The sequence below is a fragment of the Cricetulus griseus genome, chromosome 2, assembly GCF_003668045.3.
Source record: "Cricetulus griseus strain 17A/GY chromosome 2, alternate assembly CriGri-PICRH-1.0, whole genome shotgun sequence".
In the NCBI taxonomy this organism is placed as follows: Eukaryota; Metazoa; Chordata; class Mammalia; order Rodentia; family Cricetidae; genus Cricetulus; species Cricetulus griseus.
In genome coordinates this window covers 126,344,699-126,359,295 of record NC_048595.1, presented here as the reverse complement: position 1 = coordinate 126,359,295, position 14,597 = coordinate 126,344,699, and the positions used below count along the sequence as shown (strand labels likewise).

General features: G+C 37.7%; 1 protein-coding gene across 3 annotated transcripts; it reads right to left on the bottom strand.

The window, feature by feature from the left end:
- Positions 1 to 459: 459 nt before the first annotated feature.
- On the bottom strand, positions 460 to 7,782 carry Rbm12b (RNA binding motif protein 12B). 3 transcript variants are annotated; one of them, XM_027403531.2, is made up of 3 exons: positions 7,040 to 7,782; positions 4,832 to 4,881; positions 460 to 4,313 (listed from the first exon to the last, which is right to left on the bottom strand). In XM_027403531.2, exons 1-3 carry the CDS (start codon positions 7,040 to 7,042, stop codon positions 1,763 to 1,765), a joined length of 2,604 nt encoding a protein of 867 aa, XP_027259332.1. In that variant the 5' UTR covers positions 7,043 to 7,782; the 3' UTR covers positions 460 to 1,762. The 3 variants fall into 3 exon arrangements, with proteins under 3 accessions (XP_027259332.1, XP_027259333.1, XP_027259334.1); XM_027403532.2 differs by having other exon boundaries at positions 7,468 to 7,782; XM_027403533.2 differs by lacking the exon at positions 7,040 to 7,782 and adding an exon at positions 6,552 to 7,031.
- Between the last annotated feature and the right edge of the window lie 6,815 nt (positions 7,783 to 14,597).

The following is a 14,597-nucleotide window of genomic DNA, read 5'->3' as shown; positions in this document are numbered from 1 at the left end:
TTGTCCTTGGCTTAGTAGTCAAATTTTTCATTCTATCTGTAAAAGCTTATTAGCTTTAAGACTTAGAATGTGGGTTTTTTTTAACAGAATTTATCAATTTATTCTATTTAATTAACTATTTAAAACAAAAATTATGCACACTTCTCTTTGATTTCTTTAAATCACTGAATGTTAATTCAAGATACTGAAAGTATTCTACTTCTGCAGTAGCTAAATGATACACCATATTAAAAAAAATTATTCACAACTACTCAGTGTGGGAAATGTCTGAAGAAGTATGTAAAACTTTGTTTCAATATAAACTATAAAAATCACAAATCAAATTAGATAAAATGAAGAACTTTGAGAAACTATAAATTCTTAAGTCATTTTTCTCTTTAATTTAGCTAACAAGGGTTAAGTATCATACTTTTTAATCATACTTTAAATGCAACCTTAAAAACAAAACAAGAAAATATATTTGCTTGTGAAAATATTTTTATCATAATCTTACTAAAGTTAAAAATACCATATAACAAAGTGACACAGCAAAAATATTTATGGACATGGTATAATCAAAGGTCTGCTTACAGGTGTTGAAATTGGTTCCATAACTTAGTATTACTTCAGGCAATTTGCTTACACTCTCTAAACTTCTTTTCTCATTTGTGAAATAGAGATAATAGAGGTCATACATTAAAGGACTTACTGTCTAATAAATTACGGTCCATGTCAGCTACTTCTATTATTATGCGTAAGGAAAATCTAATTGAGTATAAGCAAAATATAAACATTGAGTATCAAAGTCAAAATTCACACTCAGAAATTTTGTAGTGAGTCTGTGAATAAATACAAAGTTTTGAAGCTAAAAAAGGAAACCAAATGAGTCACCAGTAAATTGTTCCTAGAAAAACTATATACTCTTTTGTCATATTCTTGCCAGCCAGAGAGTTCCCCTTTAGCATTAAGCAAATTATTTTACTAACTTCTGAATATTTTGGGTTAATCTTAGCAGTCTAGTTATGATAAGCTCCAGGCCCTTGGTGCTTAGGATAAAATGATGTTGAAGAAATCATAGACCTGTGCATTATTATTACACATTATTTGATTCTGCTTACCATATAGTTTTAATAGAACTGTTGAGAAATTTTATAATACCCAGCTGCAATTCTGTCTTTGTTCCTGTTATACAAATACAAGTTAATAAGTATTTCAGTTGCAATTTTATTTTATAAAACTTTTCAAAGTTGTGAACACAAATGTTGGGAAGTTCCTAAGCCTTTCACATAAGTAAAATTCAAATTTACAGTATGTTCATTTTCTGAACCATTTAAAATTAATAGGAGACCTTCACACAATATCTCAAACAAAAGGGAATTCTGCAGGCAGGTAGCAATTAAAGTGCCAAACCTGAACAGTCAGTCATCCATCATTTCCTTATACAGTCTGAGTAAAAGATGGTGAAAACAAAAATAAATTTACCTTCCCCAAACATAACTCCATATTTCACAAGACCGGGGTTTATCCATAACATCAATGAAACTAAGGAATTCAGGAAATTTGTTTCCTCTCCCCTATCAAAGAAAAAAAGCATATGTAATTTTAAATTAGAGAGGAAAAGGAATGTCCATTTGTAAGCAAAGGAAATCCATATTTACATAACACAGTTTGTTTATTCACAAGTTAAAATTAAAATGTTTAATTAGATAATTTAAACTTTTAAGAAAGCTATGTTTTTCTGCATCAATACTGTGAAAGAAAACTAAGGACTTAGAAAGGCTCTCTAAAGCAAAATGAGCTTAACTTTGCGGGGACCAACTGGTCTACCATTTAGTTCTTTAATAGCAGCTATAGCTTCATTATAATTTATCATAGCAATAATGGCTTCTCCTATAGGTAACCCTTGCTCATTATACTGTATTGAAACTGAGTCAGGTATGACTTTATAACCATGGAAAAAGTCTAAAATTTCATTAGCATTAGCTTTAAATGGAAGATTCATGATCTTAACAGGAGTTATTCTACCTGAACTACAATTTAATTTTAGATCAGGCATAAATCTTCCCTCAGGAACACATCCTATATTATGCTTTCCAAAATCAAACTTGCCACCTTCTAAGTGACCAAAGTTCATAAAAGGATGGTGATCTCTGAAATCAGGTGAGGTCCAAAATTCCTCACCAGGAGATCTAAAACTATCAGGAACTCTAAGGCTGTCCTCTGATACTTCCCTGAGGTCCTCCCCAGAGACCTGCCTGAAGTCCTCATCAGTGGGACATCTCAGATCTTCTTCTTGGGTCCTGAAGTCCTCATCAGAAGGGTGCCTATAGTCTTCATCTACCATATGCCTGAAATACTCCTCTCTGGAAAGCCGGAAATGTTCTTGGGGTGGCCTTCTAAAGTGCTCCTGGGATGGTCTCCTGAAGTGCTCCTGAGGTGGCCGTCTGAAGTCCTCCCAAGAGAATGTGAAATCATCCTCTGGCAGCTGCCTAAAATCTTTCTCATGAGAGTGCCTGAAGTCATCTTCTGGTGACCATCTCCAATCCTCTAGAGGCCGTCTCCAGGCTTCCTCCCTTGAGCACCTGATGTGTTCCTCCTGGGGGTGTCTGTAGTCTTCTGGGGAGTGTCGGAAGTCCTCAGGAGAGTGTCGGAAGTCTTCTAGAGGGCGCTTGTCAGACTGTTGGAAATACCTGTGGGGATGCCTTAAGTCTTCTGGCTGGTAACCAACGCTTTCAGACCGGCCCAGTGAACATAATGGTGAGTCTTTTAGGTCAAACAGACGGGAATGGTCATCTCTATTGTGTGACTGGGAACAGGCTTGTGTTTTCTCATTGCACATAAAGGAAAAATTTACGCCAAACTCCTGCATTTGTACCTCAGATATAAGTCTTAACAACACCTCTGTCCCTAAGAATCTTCTGCGGTTTAAACGTTCAGCTTTCATGGCCTGTTCTTCTGATTTAAATCTCACCAGTGCTTCTCCCAAACCAACTCCCTTGTCATCATAAAGCAAATAAATGTCATTCTCAACAAGGGAAAAGTCTACAAAGAACTTCTGCACTTCAACTTTTGTAACATCAAATGGAAAGTTTCTTATATATATGTACAGCTTCTGACCAGAGTAGCCTTCTTCAAAGAACTTTTGTGAAACACGTCCAGGCCTTCCTTTCTCTACCGACCCTGGTCTCTTCTTTTCATAACATTCAATGAATTTCACCATTTGCTTTCTAGAAATTGGATCAATAAAAACTGGACGATATTGTAAAACAGTCTTATGCAAACCCAGGGCAGTATTATAGTCTTTCAGATTCTTGAACATCACAAAGGCATACCGTGTTCTTCTTTCATCTTTATATAAAAACTTAATCTGTTCATTAGTCAAATCAGTATCTTTAAAGAAATTTCTTAAATCTCTTTTGTCAATGCTTAAGGACAGATTTTTTAAGTGAAGATAAAATCCAAGAGGAGAGCGAGAACGTGTTCTTCTAGGAGATTTTGAATGAGTCCGTTTTCGAAAATATCTATCATTCATGCCTCTTGACGGAGAATGTTCTTCAGCTCTCATACAAGGAACATCACCACCCTTAGCTGCATTACCACCAAATTCAATCCACTGTTGTTCTGAGCCCTGCATTACTTCTATAAATCTTGAACCCATGAAACTTCTATGGCATTTAAGACCTCCTGAAGCATCAATACATGATGCAAATTTTACTACAGCATCACCATTATTTCGGCCATCATGATGTTTTAAGAAAATTACTCCATCCACACACAAACCAGAAAAAAAGACACGTACATCATCTTCATTTACTAAGTAAGGCAAACCTCGTAGAAACAAGTAAGGGTTCTCAGCCTTCAATGGCCTGGTCTTTCTTGGCCTTATATCAAGTCCTGTACCATTAGTATGAAACCCAGCATCTTGATTAATTGAAGAGCCATATCCAGAATAACTCTCCTCTTCCTTCATAGCATCAATAAAATGGTACAGGCTGCTAGCCCCTGATGCCCCTGATCCCAGTCGCCCTCTTCCTCCACGAGCAGTTCTTTTCATTTCTATGGTCTTCTGCATTTCTGCCTTGCTACTAAGAAAAAGCTCTACAGATGAATCCTTGATAAACCCTCCTGAACGACTTATGGCACGTCTCGCATCTTCATCTGTTGCAAAAATAATAAAAGCCTCCCCAACTTTCCCTCCAATTATATGCACTCCTCCATCAGGAATAGTCAATCCCTTGAAGAAGTGACGGATATCCACAGGCCCCGCAATAAAAGGAAGCCCCAGTAAACGGATGACTACAGCCATGCTGAGCTCAAACCACAGCAATAATGACCTGCAGACAAAAAGGTACACATAATAGCAAGTCTTATTTTTGCAGTACCTTAGCACAAACTAGCTTAACAATTACCTGGCTCCTGCTTCCTTCAACACTAATAAGTGGAAACAAGATACTAGTTCACAAAAAAACTGATCTTATTTAATTCTTAAAGAAAACAAAAATACTTTCTCCTATCTAAGCATACAAATAAACCAACTGCCTTAAAGTAACATTTCACATCACCTATCCTATTCAATAGGAACATCAAAAAATATCAACTCTTCCTTTGTAAGTCTGCCAAATGCTGTTTCACAACAAGACCAAACTACTTTCAGACTGTTTAGAAATGTGTCTCCTACTGACCTGTCTGTTACTAACCACAATAAAGTTTACATATTCAGAAAGCCAGTATACAATTTCTGCTCAGGATATTCAGCTGCCACGTAAAAAACAGAAGCAATGAGTACAAAGATGCACTAATCTATCTGATCTTGTCACATTTCTGTGCAAAGCCTTCAACTCTGGTGCCTTACCTTTTCCTTTTATTTCTTGGAGACCTGATAATTCTGTAAAAGCAACTTAACTGTGGAAAGAAAATGAAATATAATTAATCTCTGAACTCTGTAATTGATCTCAATGCCTGAAATCCATTTCAGAATTACCTATCAGAGTAAAAAAATGGAATGCATCACAATTATGGGTGCTTACTTGAATGTATAAAATATACCAAAGCTCACTAAATTCTATCATTAAGTAAAGTCCAGGCTAATCACTTGCTGATATACAGTTGTACATGTACTTTTAAAAAAATCTCTTTTATAAGTAAAACATCAATTTGAAAATCAACTATTTTTAAAGACCTTATATCACTTCACCTAATGATGACCCAAACATGTAGTTCAGACTTACGTCCAACTCCCTTGCCATTCTCCACCCTTTCAAAACATAATACTAAGCCAAACAAAGCAACAATTCAAAATGGTATAGTAAATAAAAATATCAAAACTATAAAACTATCAATTATTATGCAATAAATCCAAGTCAATGGCTACCATTTGGATACAAATTCCTCGTATTACAAATACAGAAACAAGTGTTAACTATGATGTAATTAAGGAAATACTATAGCATCCCTAAAACTGAAATAAGATCAATGTCATTCTTATTCAACATGCTTACAACAGTAGAATATTAAAATTCATTTCAAACACACACAAAACAAAAAAAAAAGTATCAACTTTGGAATTTTATTATGTGAACAGCCACTTCAAAAAACTACCCTACATACTTATATCACAGAAACAATAATAATATAGAGAAGTAAACAATATAAGGAATAATTAGGAATATTGGGATTGCCAATATTACTGGGAAAAAACTCAACTTAGTACTAAGGAAACTTGTATGTAGCACTTTCACAAACAATATTTACAAAATAACTTTTAAAATGTGCCAAATTAATCATTATACCTAATGTGCAAATAAAGTTCCTTTAAACCTAAGTACCACTGTGCATAAATATCAAGTTTGAAAGGTTAATAAAATCAGTGGCATACACTACATTTTAAAATTGAGGTTTACTATTAAAATCTTTGCAGTACAAAAAAAATGTAAGCCTAATTTCAACAAGTTAATATCCACACCCAGCAATTCAACAAAAACTATAAATGGCTCCTTGAAACACCTGTCAACATTCAAATTCCAAGACTCCTATATAAACTTACTAGGCAAGTTTTTAACTCTAAATATTTTGGGGAGCAAATGGTAAGTATCACTTTGTCTGACCTTAAACTTTTAAAATTCAAAAGGGATGGACCTTGAAGACATAAATTCAGCTACAAGTCCATGAATTTGGAGATATTCCATGGAAATAAGTAGACACCAAGTTCAAAATGCGTCTCGAACACATCCTAGCTTAAAAACCACATATCTAAGTGTCTTAAATAAGCTATCTCCATTAAGCAGTTTCACAGGCACAAAGCTATTGAATTCCAGTCCAAGAGACCTAAAGTTTGTTCTAATTAGCCAAATAAAAGTTAATGCTTAAACTTCTTTGCCCTTGCCATAGTAGAACAATGTTATCATTTATTCATAGGCAATAATATCTAGAACATATCTAAGAGACTCCAAGGATTTCTTACAATACACTATTACCTTAATTTGCTGACACTTTAGATTGCACCAAAGTCAAAACACAAATTATCCTGTTCTAGTTTTGAATGCCACTGCACACAAATCAAAACACATACTAACCCTGGTTTAGTTGTGAATGCTAAAGTGAATAGTGACGGTGTTAATGTCAGGTCACAATGAACTGCTAAGAAAAGGAAGCCAATTCCTAAAAATTCATTTAATGATAACACATTTTAAACAACTTTGTTAATTTTACATGCCATCCTTCCATTGAAATCACCATCTTAATTAAATGATCTTACATGTGCATCTTTTAATCAAGATTCAGAGAAAAACGGTAGACTGAACTTAAGAGCTATAATTTCAGATCCACTTGATTTTAATTACCAAATAAAGGCATTTTCCAGACATGGTATTGGAGACAGTTTTACTATATGTCCCCAACTATGTCTAACTGCCCAGTTATGAAGAACATTAAAATTCTAAACTTGATTTTTTCCAGCAGAAAATTTACCCCAGTCCACAAATAGTCTCTGATAAAATCTGCCTTTTATAATGCAGATGTCTAAAATTAAAAAAAAAAAAAAAAAAAAAAAAAAAGGCATGACCATATAGAGCCACAGTCCCGGGTCAGGAACTGTTAAGTGAAGTCGAATCCACAGGGCACAGACTTCTCATGTCATCCATCATCATCAATGGGGAATACGCGGAAGACATCGATTTCACAGCCGGACGCCTTTGTCCACACTCCCGAGCATCACTTTCCTTCTTTTACCGCCAGGCCAACTTGCTATGTCGGATCCAACATTGTCGCAAGAGTTTGAGCCCAAATTGTCTTTCAAATTAACCAGGACCGCCCAACCAACGTGCCTTTGCGTTCCCCTGTCTCAAGAGCAAAAGCTCCACCCCAGCTCTCCCAAGGGGACTGGCTTCCCAACCTCACTGAACCGCTCTGTGCCCCTCCAGCCCGAGGACACCGACTTGCGGGGCTCTCCCGCGCCGCCACGAGCGTGGACATGGCAAAGAAAAGAAGTACCTAGGCAATGCTCCGAGATCTTCGCTGTCAAGATCCTAAGAAGCGCACACACCATCTCAGGGAGGCTGACAGGAGGGAGTCGGGGTCAGCGAGCGAGCTGGCTCTAACGGTACGGCCGCTGCTCGCTCCCGGCCCCGCCTGCCCGTCCTTCGGCTCGCACCCCCTCCCGCCCGGCGCCCCGAGGAGAAGTGCTTGGCACTGGCCACTGAGCACACACCACACAGACAGGAGCTGTTGCAGCAGCCGCCACACAGCCAGCGGAGCCCCCAGGCGGCCCCCAAGAAGATGGCGCCCACACTGCCCTCCCGTCGGTCGGGACAAACCGACATACAGTTTGTCTGCCCATGCGCTCTCCAGACATAACCCACAACCAGGTGCCGGGGCAGCGCATGCGCACACGTCCCGTGCCGTTTGCAGTAGTAAGCTGTGTCCTGCTTGTGTGGACTTCTGCTCACACCCTGTTCCTAACCAATCCGGGAGCCCGGACCTGTCCCGCGAAATTCCCATCTGCAGGAGACAACTGCAAAAACACACAAACCTAACAGGTTTCTTCTTCTTCTTTCTTTTTCTTCTTCTTTTTCTTCTTCTTTCTTCTTCTTTCTTCTTCTTCTTTCTTTTTCTTCTTTTTTCTTCTTCTTTCTTCTTCTTCTTTCTTCTTCTTCTTTTCTTCTTTTTTATTTTCCTTTCAGGTTGGGGAGAAAGATGGAAGGAGGAAGCTGGGGATTTCTTTGTCCTTCATTTTCTGCAGTGTCTGTTAGACCTGGGAGTGGGGGGGGGGCAAGCTGGATTTAGAACTGTCCAGCCGGCTACCTCTCCTAGAGCTTTCAGAGTAGCTCCTCACTGTCTTTTGAGATGGATCCCTTTTATGGGGAAGGGTTTGGGTAGATAGAAAACAGCTGTCAGGATAATTGACTGTTAGCACCTGGACAGAAGAGTGGGGACTGGGGCTCAAGGCTGCCTGTGGGTAGATAAGTGTAAGAATATGTCATGTGGAAGGTGTTAGAAATAAAGAATGGGTTGGGACTGCAGGTGGCAGGTCCCCGGTTCTGGAGTGGGTGATGGACAGCCGGGAGGGAGGCGGGGAGAGACCTGTAGACCTGGCTCATATTGAAAGTTTTATTGGGGGGAGGTAAGAAAAGAGGTAAAGAGACAGAATTCTGACGGAAGAGAAGAGGGAGACAGGAAAAGTCCTATCTGCCCCAGGGGAATGGCAGAAAAGAACGATGTATTTGTTTGTTAGTTAGTTTGTTTGTTTTTCAAGACAGGGTTTCTCTGTAATTTTGGAGCCTCTCCTGGAACTCACTCTGTAGACCAGGTTGGCTTCTAACTCACAGGGATCCTCCTGCCTCTGCCTCCCCAAGTGCTGGTTTAAAGGTATGCACCACCACTGCCAGCTGGGAATTTCTTTTAAAGGGGTCCTTTGCACCTGTGATTAGACTATGTAGCCATGGACTGACCAGGGTACTGCCTGAGTGCATCCTGCCAGGTGACAGGGCCAGGCCAACATAATGCCTGAATCCTTACAGAAGGGAAGTCATCAAGGTGTCTGGGAATACTTGTTTTCCTTAGGCAAAAGGGCAACCATATATTACAGATTCAGGAGTTTAGCAAGGCAAGGAGGGTGGTCATACAACATGAGGTCACAAGTTCAGTTTAGACTGAAAAACATAGTTTCCAGGATACATCAGTCTTAGGAAACAGAAACTTATTCTTCTAAGGTATGGAGACTTAATAACAATGTATAGCACTGTGGTTCCTGTTTTGGTTTCACTTTCGACAGGTGTAAGCTCTTCTGAAAGGCTCCTCAACATTCAGGAAAGCCACAGCAATGTTCATTTTACTGCTGTAGATTGTGCACAAATACAATGTCAATAGCCAAGGGCTTAATAAATTTTGTTTAGCTGATCTACTAGGCCTCAATAATGTTGGTAAGTACCTTTATAAACTTGCTTTCATCTGGAATTTTTTTAAAACAAAAAGGATAAACCACTTCTGAGAATTGAGAAATGAAAAGTGTGATCACAAGCATGTTCTGTGATACCTGCTCTGTATTAGGTTTTCCTTAATCACTTGAAAATAACCACAAGATGTATTTATGAGTGGTTTCGAAGCCCTCTAAGAAAACAAAGACTTTTAAATCTTAGAAGAAAACGAGCTTAATTCCGGTCATCGTAAAATAATGTCCCAAATGATGTGCAGTAAGAAACAAGAGGTACTCTAACAATTGAATAAAAAAAAAATGTTTCTGGGCTTCTTTGGTTTGCTATTCTAAAATGGGAATAGTAATAGAATGTGCCTCTTAGGTTTGAGAGAAACAATGACAATGTAAAGCAATATTAAAACTGCTGATATCTTCTTCGAAATGTCAAGTTGATCCAAACAGAAGCAGAGGCTGTTATGAGAGGCGTGATTCTTGGACCAAGTATCAGATTGTTTAGTCTTGGCTTTGGCCCAGGTATTGTGGGCCAAGGATTCTGATCTCAAAAGACTACTAACATTTACTGAGGTTTTATGTTCCATGTCATGTGCATTTTAGTCTCAGGACTTTGTTCAAATGTAAATAGTATTGTTTTCTTATTTTATATGTAACTGGAATTGGACATAGGGAATTACACAGCCCCCCCAAGGCAATTGTCTTTGAGTTTTATTACTGTAAAGAGACCATAAAGTAGGTTTTATTGCTATGAAGAGACACTGTGACCACAGCAACTCTTATAAGGGAAAACATATAATTGGAGCTGGCTTGCAGTTCAGAGCCTATCGTCATGGCAGGAAGCATTGTGGTATGCAGGCAGACATGTGCCGGAGAAGGAGCTAAGAATTTTATATCCTTATCCTAAGGCAGCAGAAGTGAATGTCACACTGGATGTGGCTTGAGACCTCAAAACCCACCCCACCCTGCCAGTGACCACTTCCTTCAAAAAAGGCCACATTTCCCTATGGGCCTATGGGGACCATATTCTTTAAAACCATCACAGTAATATAAATGATAAAAGATAAATCCATGAATTGAGCCCTAGTGATTTCCTTCAGAGATCACTGCAGATAAGGTTCTGAACTCTTAAGGTATATTCCCTTAGAACAACTGTACATGATTGGGAATCCTAGTGGCAATGTTCAGTGAAAAGAAACACTGGCAAAGCAAAATTGTGACCAACTCTTTCTACACAGGATCAAATTATTAGAGAACTTCTGCTATAAATGGAAGTAGAATATGAATATATCATCTCAAAGCATGATCCCTGTGGATGGTGAGACGGGTCAATGGGTAAAAGTACTTTTGGAGAAGTCCAATGACCTCAGCTCAAGCCCCAGAACCCAAGAACATGAAAGGAGAGAACCAACTCTGAAACATTATCTTCTGACCTCCATTTGTATGCTGTGGTTTATGTGTGGCCTACACATAAACACACACACACACACACACACACACACACACACACACACACACACACTTGTAAATGTGTAAACGTGAGTCTTTAGAAAGACATGTAAGTAGGTTAAAAAAAAAAACAAAACGGAAGGCCTATTAGGGAAGAGAAAGGAAACCATAGAAGGGTAGAAGTGGACAGAGGTGAGACTAGATGAGGGCTTGTGGTTTTCAGTTAAGGCCACTTGTAGTGATCCTCACTCTCATTTACAAAAATCTCAGCCAGAGATTTAATGAAGATTTAATTCACCTGGACAAGAATGTTCATAGACTCCAAACATACTTGACAGGCATGGTCAGCCTCCAACCACCTCCCTCCTTGCCCTGGGCTAACATTCCCGTTAGTTCACACAGGCTTTTTCCTAACAGGATACCAGAGTAAATGTCTATATTTCTAGTCCCTCTCCTGCTTGTCTCAAATGATAATGCCATTGTAGTATAAAAAGAAAAGTTCTTGTCAAGGTAATACTACATGGTGTTCTCATTATTAGACCTAAGCATTTTTACAACAGAAAACACTGTTTCCAGAACAGCAAAACAGGTTCAAAGTAATCACATTGAACCATGGAGATTCTTCGGTCTTTCCAGACATTTAGGAACAAATCACAGAATGCTGAATGGATGTCTTGAAATACTGGATGCCCCTCCAAGGCTGAGTGACTTTCTGAGTTGTCATGTAGGCTCTGTATTTGGGTGATTTTTGTCTCAATTCAGCTTAACCTTGTAAACAACCCTATCTTCCACTTCCAATCTCTTCACCAAGCACTCGAACTGGTCCACATTCAATTCTGCCACCCCTCCCTACCTTAGGAGGGAAGCAAACTACCCCATCTTCTCCCTACACTGTTCATCTCTACTCTAGGACTCAACTACTTCATCCTCTAGCTACCCTCAGGCCAAAACAATTATGCTTGCACTCTAGAATACAGCCAGTTTTTTAAATCTGAAAAATTTCCCTTCCAATTATAATGTCCTTTCAAAATATTTCATATTTGTTTTCATGTTCATTTCTCAGAAAATTGATCATGCTTGATTTCTCTCATTTCCATTCTGGGCTTTATGTCTGGCTTCATTTATCTTTCCTCTTTAGGAGCTCTGAGAAAAAATGTAGTGGCTTTCCTTGCCACTACATTGCATCTAGGGTAAACATTAGAACCAAATAGTTGTTTTCACTGTATCTCTGGTAAACATCAAAATCAACAGCTGTTTTTTTAGAAGTTCTTAGAAATCATTGAAGAAAACAATGATTGTTTTCTGTTATCTATAGAGTTGATTTTCTGAAGCACCTTTTCAGCATTGCATGATTTTGGTCACAAGACTGTCCTGGCATACTTGGATATCTTGAGTTACTGGCTTCTGCAAACAGTATACAGTAAGGACTAAAGTGGCAGGGGTGTGGTGCTTTCCTCTGGAAGACATAGATTAGAGCAGGGGCTTTGATATGCAGAACTTGTGTTATCCAAAACCAACTTGTATGTAGCAATCAAGAAATAATCCTTTGCATGGCTGTTCAAGGTTCAGTCCATCAGAGGATGGACTTCCCTGCTGCAGAGAGCCTAAAATTCATCTTGGAATAGCCCTTTTCCTTCAATGGACCCATGCAAAACACAGCACCGAAGAAAGAATGAATCGCCTCCTGTGAAGTTCTTCCTCCCAGCCTTCCACAAGAGAAAAATCAATATTTATTTTAAATCTTTTCTCTGTTGAGAATATCCTCTTCACTTTCATATATGTTGCCTTTATACTTAATTTTTAAAAATTCCTCTTCTATCATTTCTTTTGCAAAATTTCTCAAAATAATCGTTCTGTTTCTTATGTCTCATTAATGTTATATGACTTCTTTCTCAAACACTGTAATAAAATCATATTCTTAGAGATAATACATGATCATTTAGTTGCTAGTTCCAAAGACTATTTCTTTATTTTAACTCCCTTTGCAGCATTTATAATGTTAGGGTGCACAGCACTTTGGTTAAACAACTCCTGCAGTTAAACTCTCAGAATTCAAAGTTTGTTGCTGCAAATTGCAAGCAGAGGATTTAAGTTTTAAATCTCTAATTCTTGTCTCCATTTAATAAAGCAATGATGACTTACTAAAAATTAGAACATTAATATTATTAATTATTAATATTATTTATAATTAACTTTGATATTACAAGGAGAATATTTTGGTGCCTACATCATCATCAGTATTCACTTTAAATCCAGTCTTTTTCTGGTATATTTCTCTCTAAGCTGTCATTAAACCACTTTCCCATAGTTAATTCTACTTTCATGAATGACTTCTATATCTTAACTGGGTAATTGATATTGAGCATGTCTCTAAATTGAAGATAATTGCACTGCTTGTTCAGGGTTGCTTTAAAAAGATTTAAAGGACATATGCATGTAAGGAATTTAACACAACATATGAGAAGGTATTCCCGTACTTGATTAAAGGGGCAATAGCTGCTGTTCATTTCCTTTCTTTATTCCTATCTTAAAGTTGAAACTTGATGTCCGCTATATGGCTTCCACCTGCAATTAAGAGGGATGATCCGTACACTAAACAAATATCAGCAACCACATACCTTGAGACTTATTTTTTAATTTAAACTATTATAAATTGGCTTAAGCTGGTCTTTGATTACTTTCAACAGAAATAATCCAAATGATACAATCTCAAATTTATGCTTCATGGTTTTAGTTTACATTCTTTCCTAACTTTCTTATTGCCTGGTAAGCCTACAATATCTAGAGTTATTTCAAAGTTAATTGTGTTTGTCTATATCAAGTCCTTGTACCACATCTAAACTGTTTCTTAGAAGTTTGGTTAAGTCCAGTGGCCAAAGGTGTTAGAAAATTATAATTTTGATGTAGGGAGTATATAACTGCAGCTTCACTGTTAGCTGGATATATGTAAGCAAGCCCTGTTTTTTTCCATCTGTTCATGTACCTGTCAGTTAAGGTAGTGAAAAGATAGCAAGTTTTGGAACAGAACAATGAAGATAAATCCAGTTTTGTCACCACTTAACATTTTTTTTATATTCTCATTTCCACTTTTATTAAAATGAGGATAGTACTTCCTCTAAAAGTTGTTATGAAAATTTAAGATTAAAGTTGCCAAGCTTTGTGCACAGGGTGGGGTCATCATAAAAAGGAACTCTTTATCATTTCAATTACACAGTGAGGAGGTTGTACCTATCATTGCTTTAGTCACCTCCAGACACCGGTAACAAGTATGCACCTTATCAAGGAAGACAAGGGTCAAAATACACCCACACTGGGCTTTTGCAGATTAATACCAGCTGTTCTTAGTCTTAACATTCTCCTTTCTTAGTCTCCAATTTCACATCATCACAGGTTTTTAAATGGGTCCAAATAAGTTACTTCTGGTTCAAAAATGTAATGATGAGAGATTTTTTCTCTTTGGAGAACCACTTAAGAGCATATAATTCTTTTTGCCATAAAGTCTAGAAACCAGACCAACGTTAGTCTTTTGAGGAAGACACAATGGTAACTTAAGAATTATCTAACTTCCTTAGATGCATTTCCCATAGGCATTGAGAATATATATACCCTTCTTCCAAAGGGCACAACACTATTTTTATTACAAAACTTTGCCTATTCTGAGAAAAAAAAGCATGACAAACTACTACTGATTAAAAAAAAATATGCCAGATGATTTTATTGGGGGAGAAAAAGTTAAACAGATAAAACA

Coding starts and splice junctions, on each gene's coding strand:
- Rbm12b (XM_027403531.2), bottom strand. Junction 4,314..4,831: donor CCAAGAAATAAAAGGAAAAG/GTAAGGCACCAG, acceptor TTTTGTCTGCAG/GTCATTATTGCTGTGGTTTG.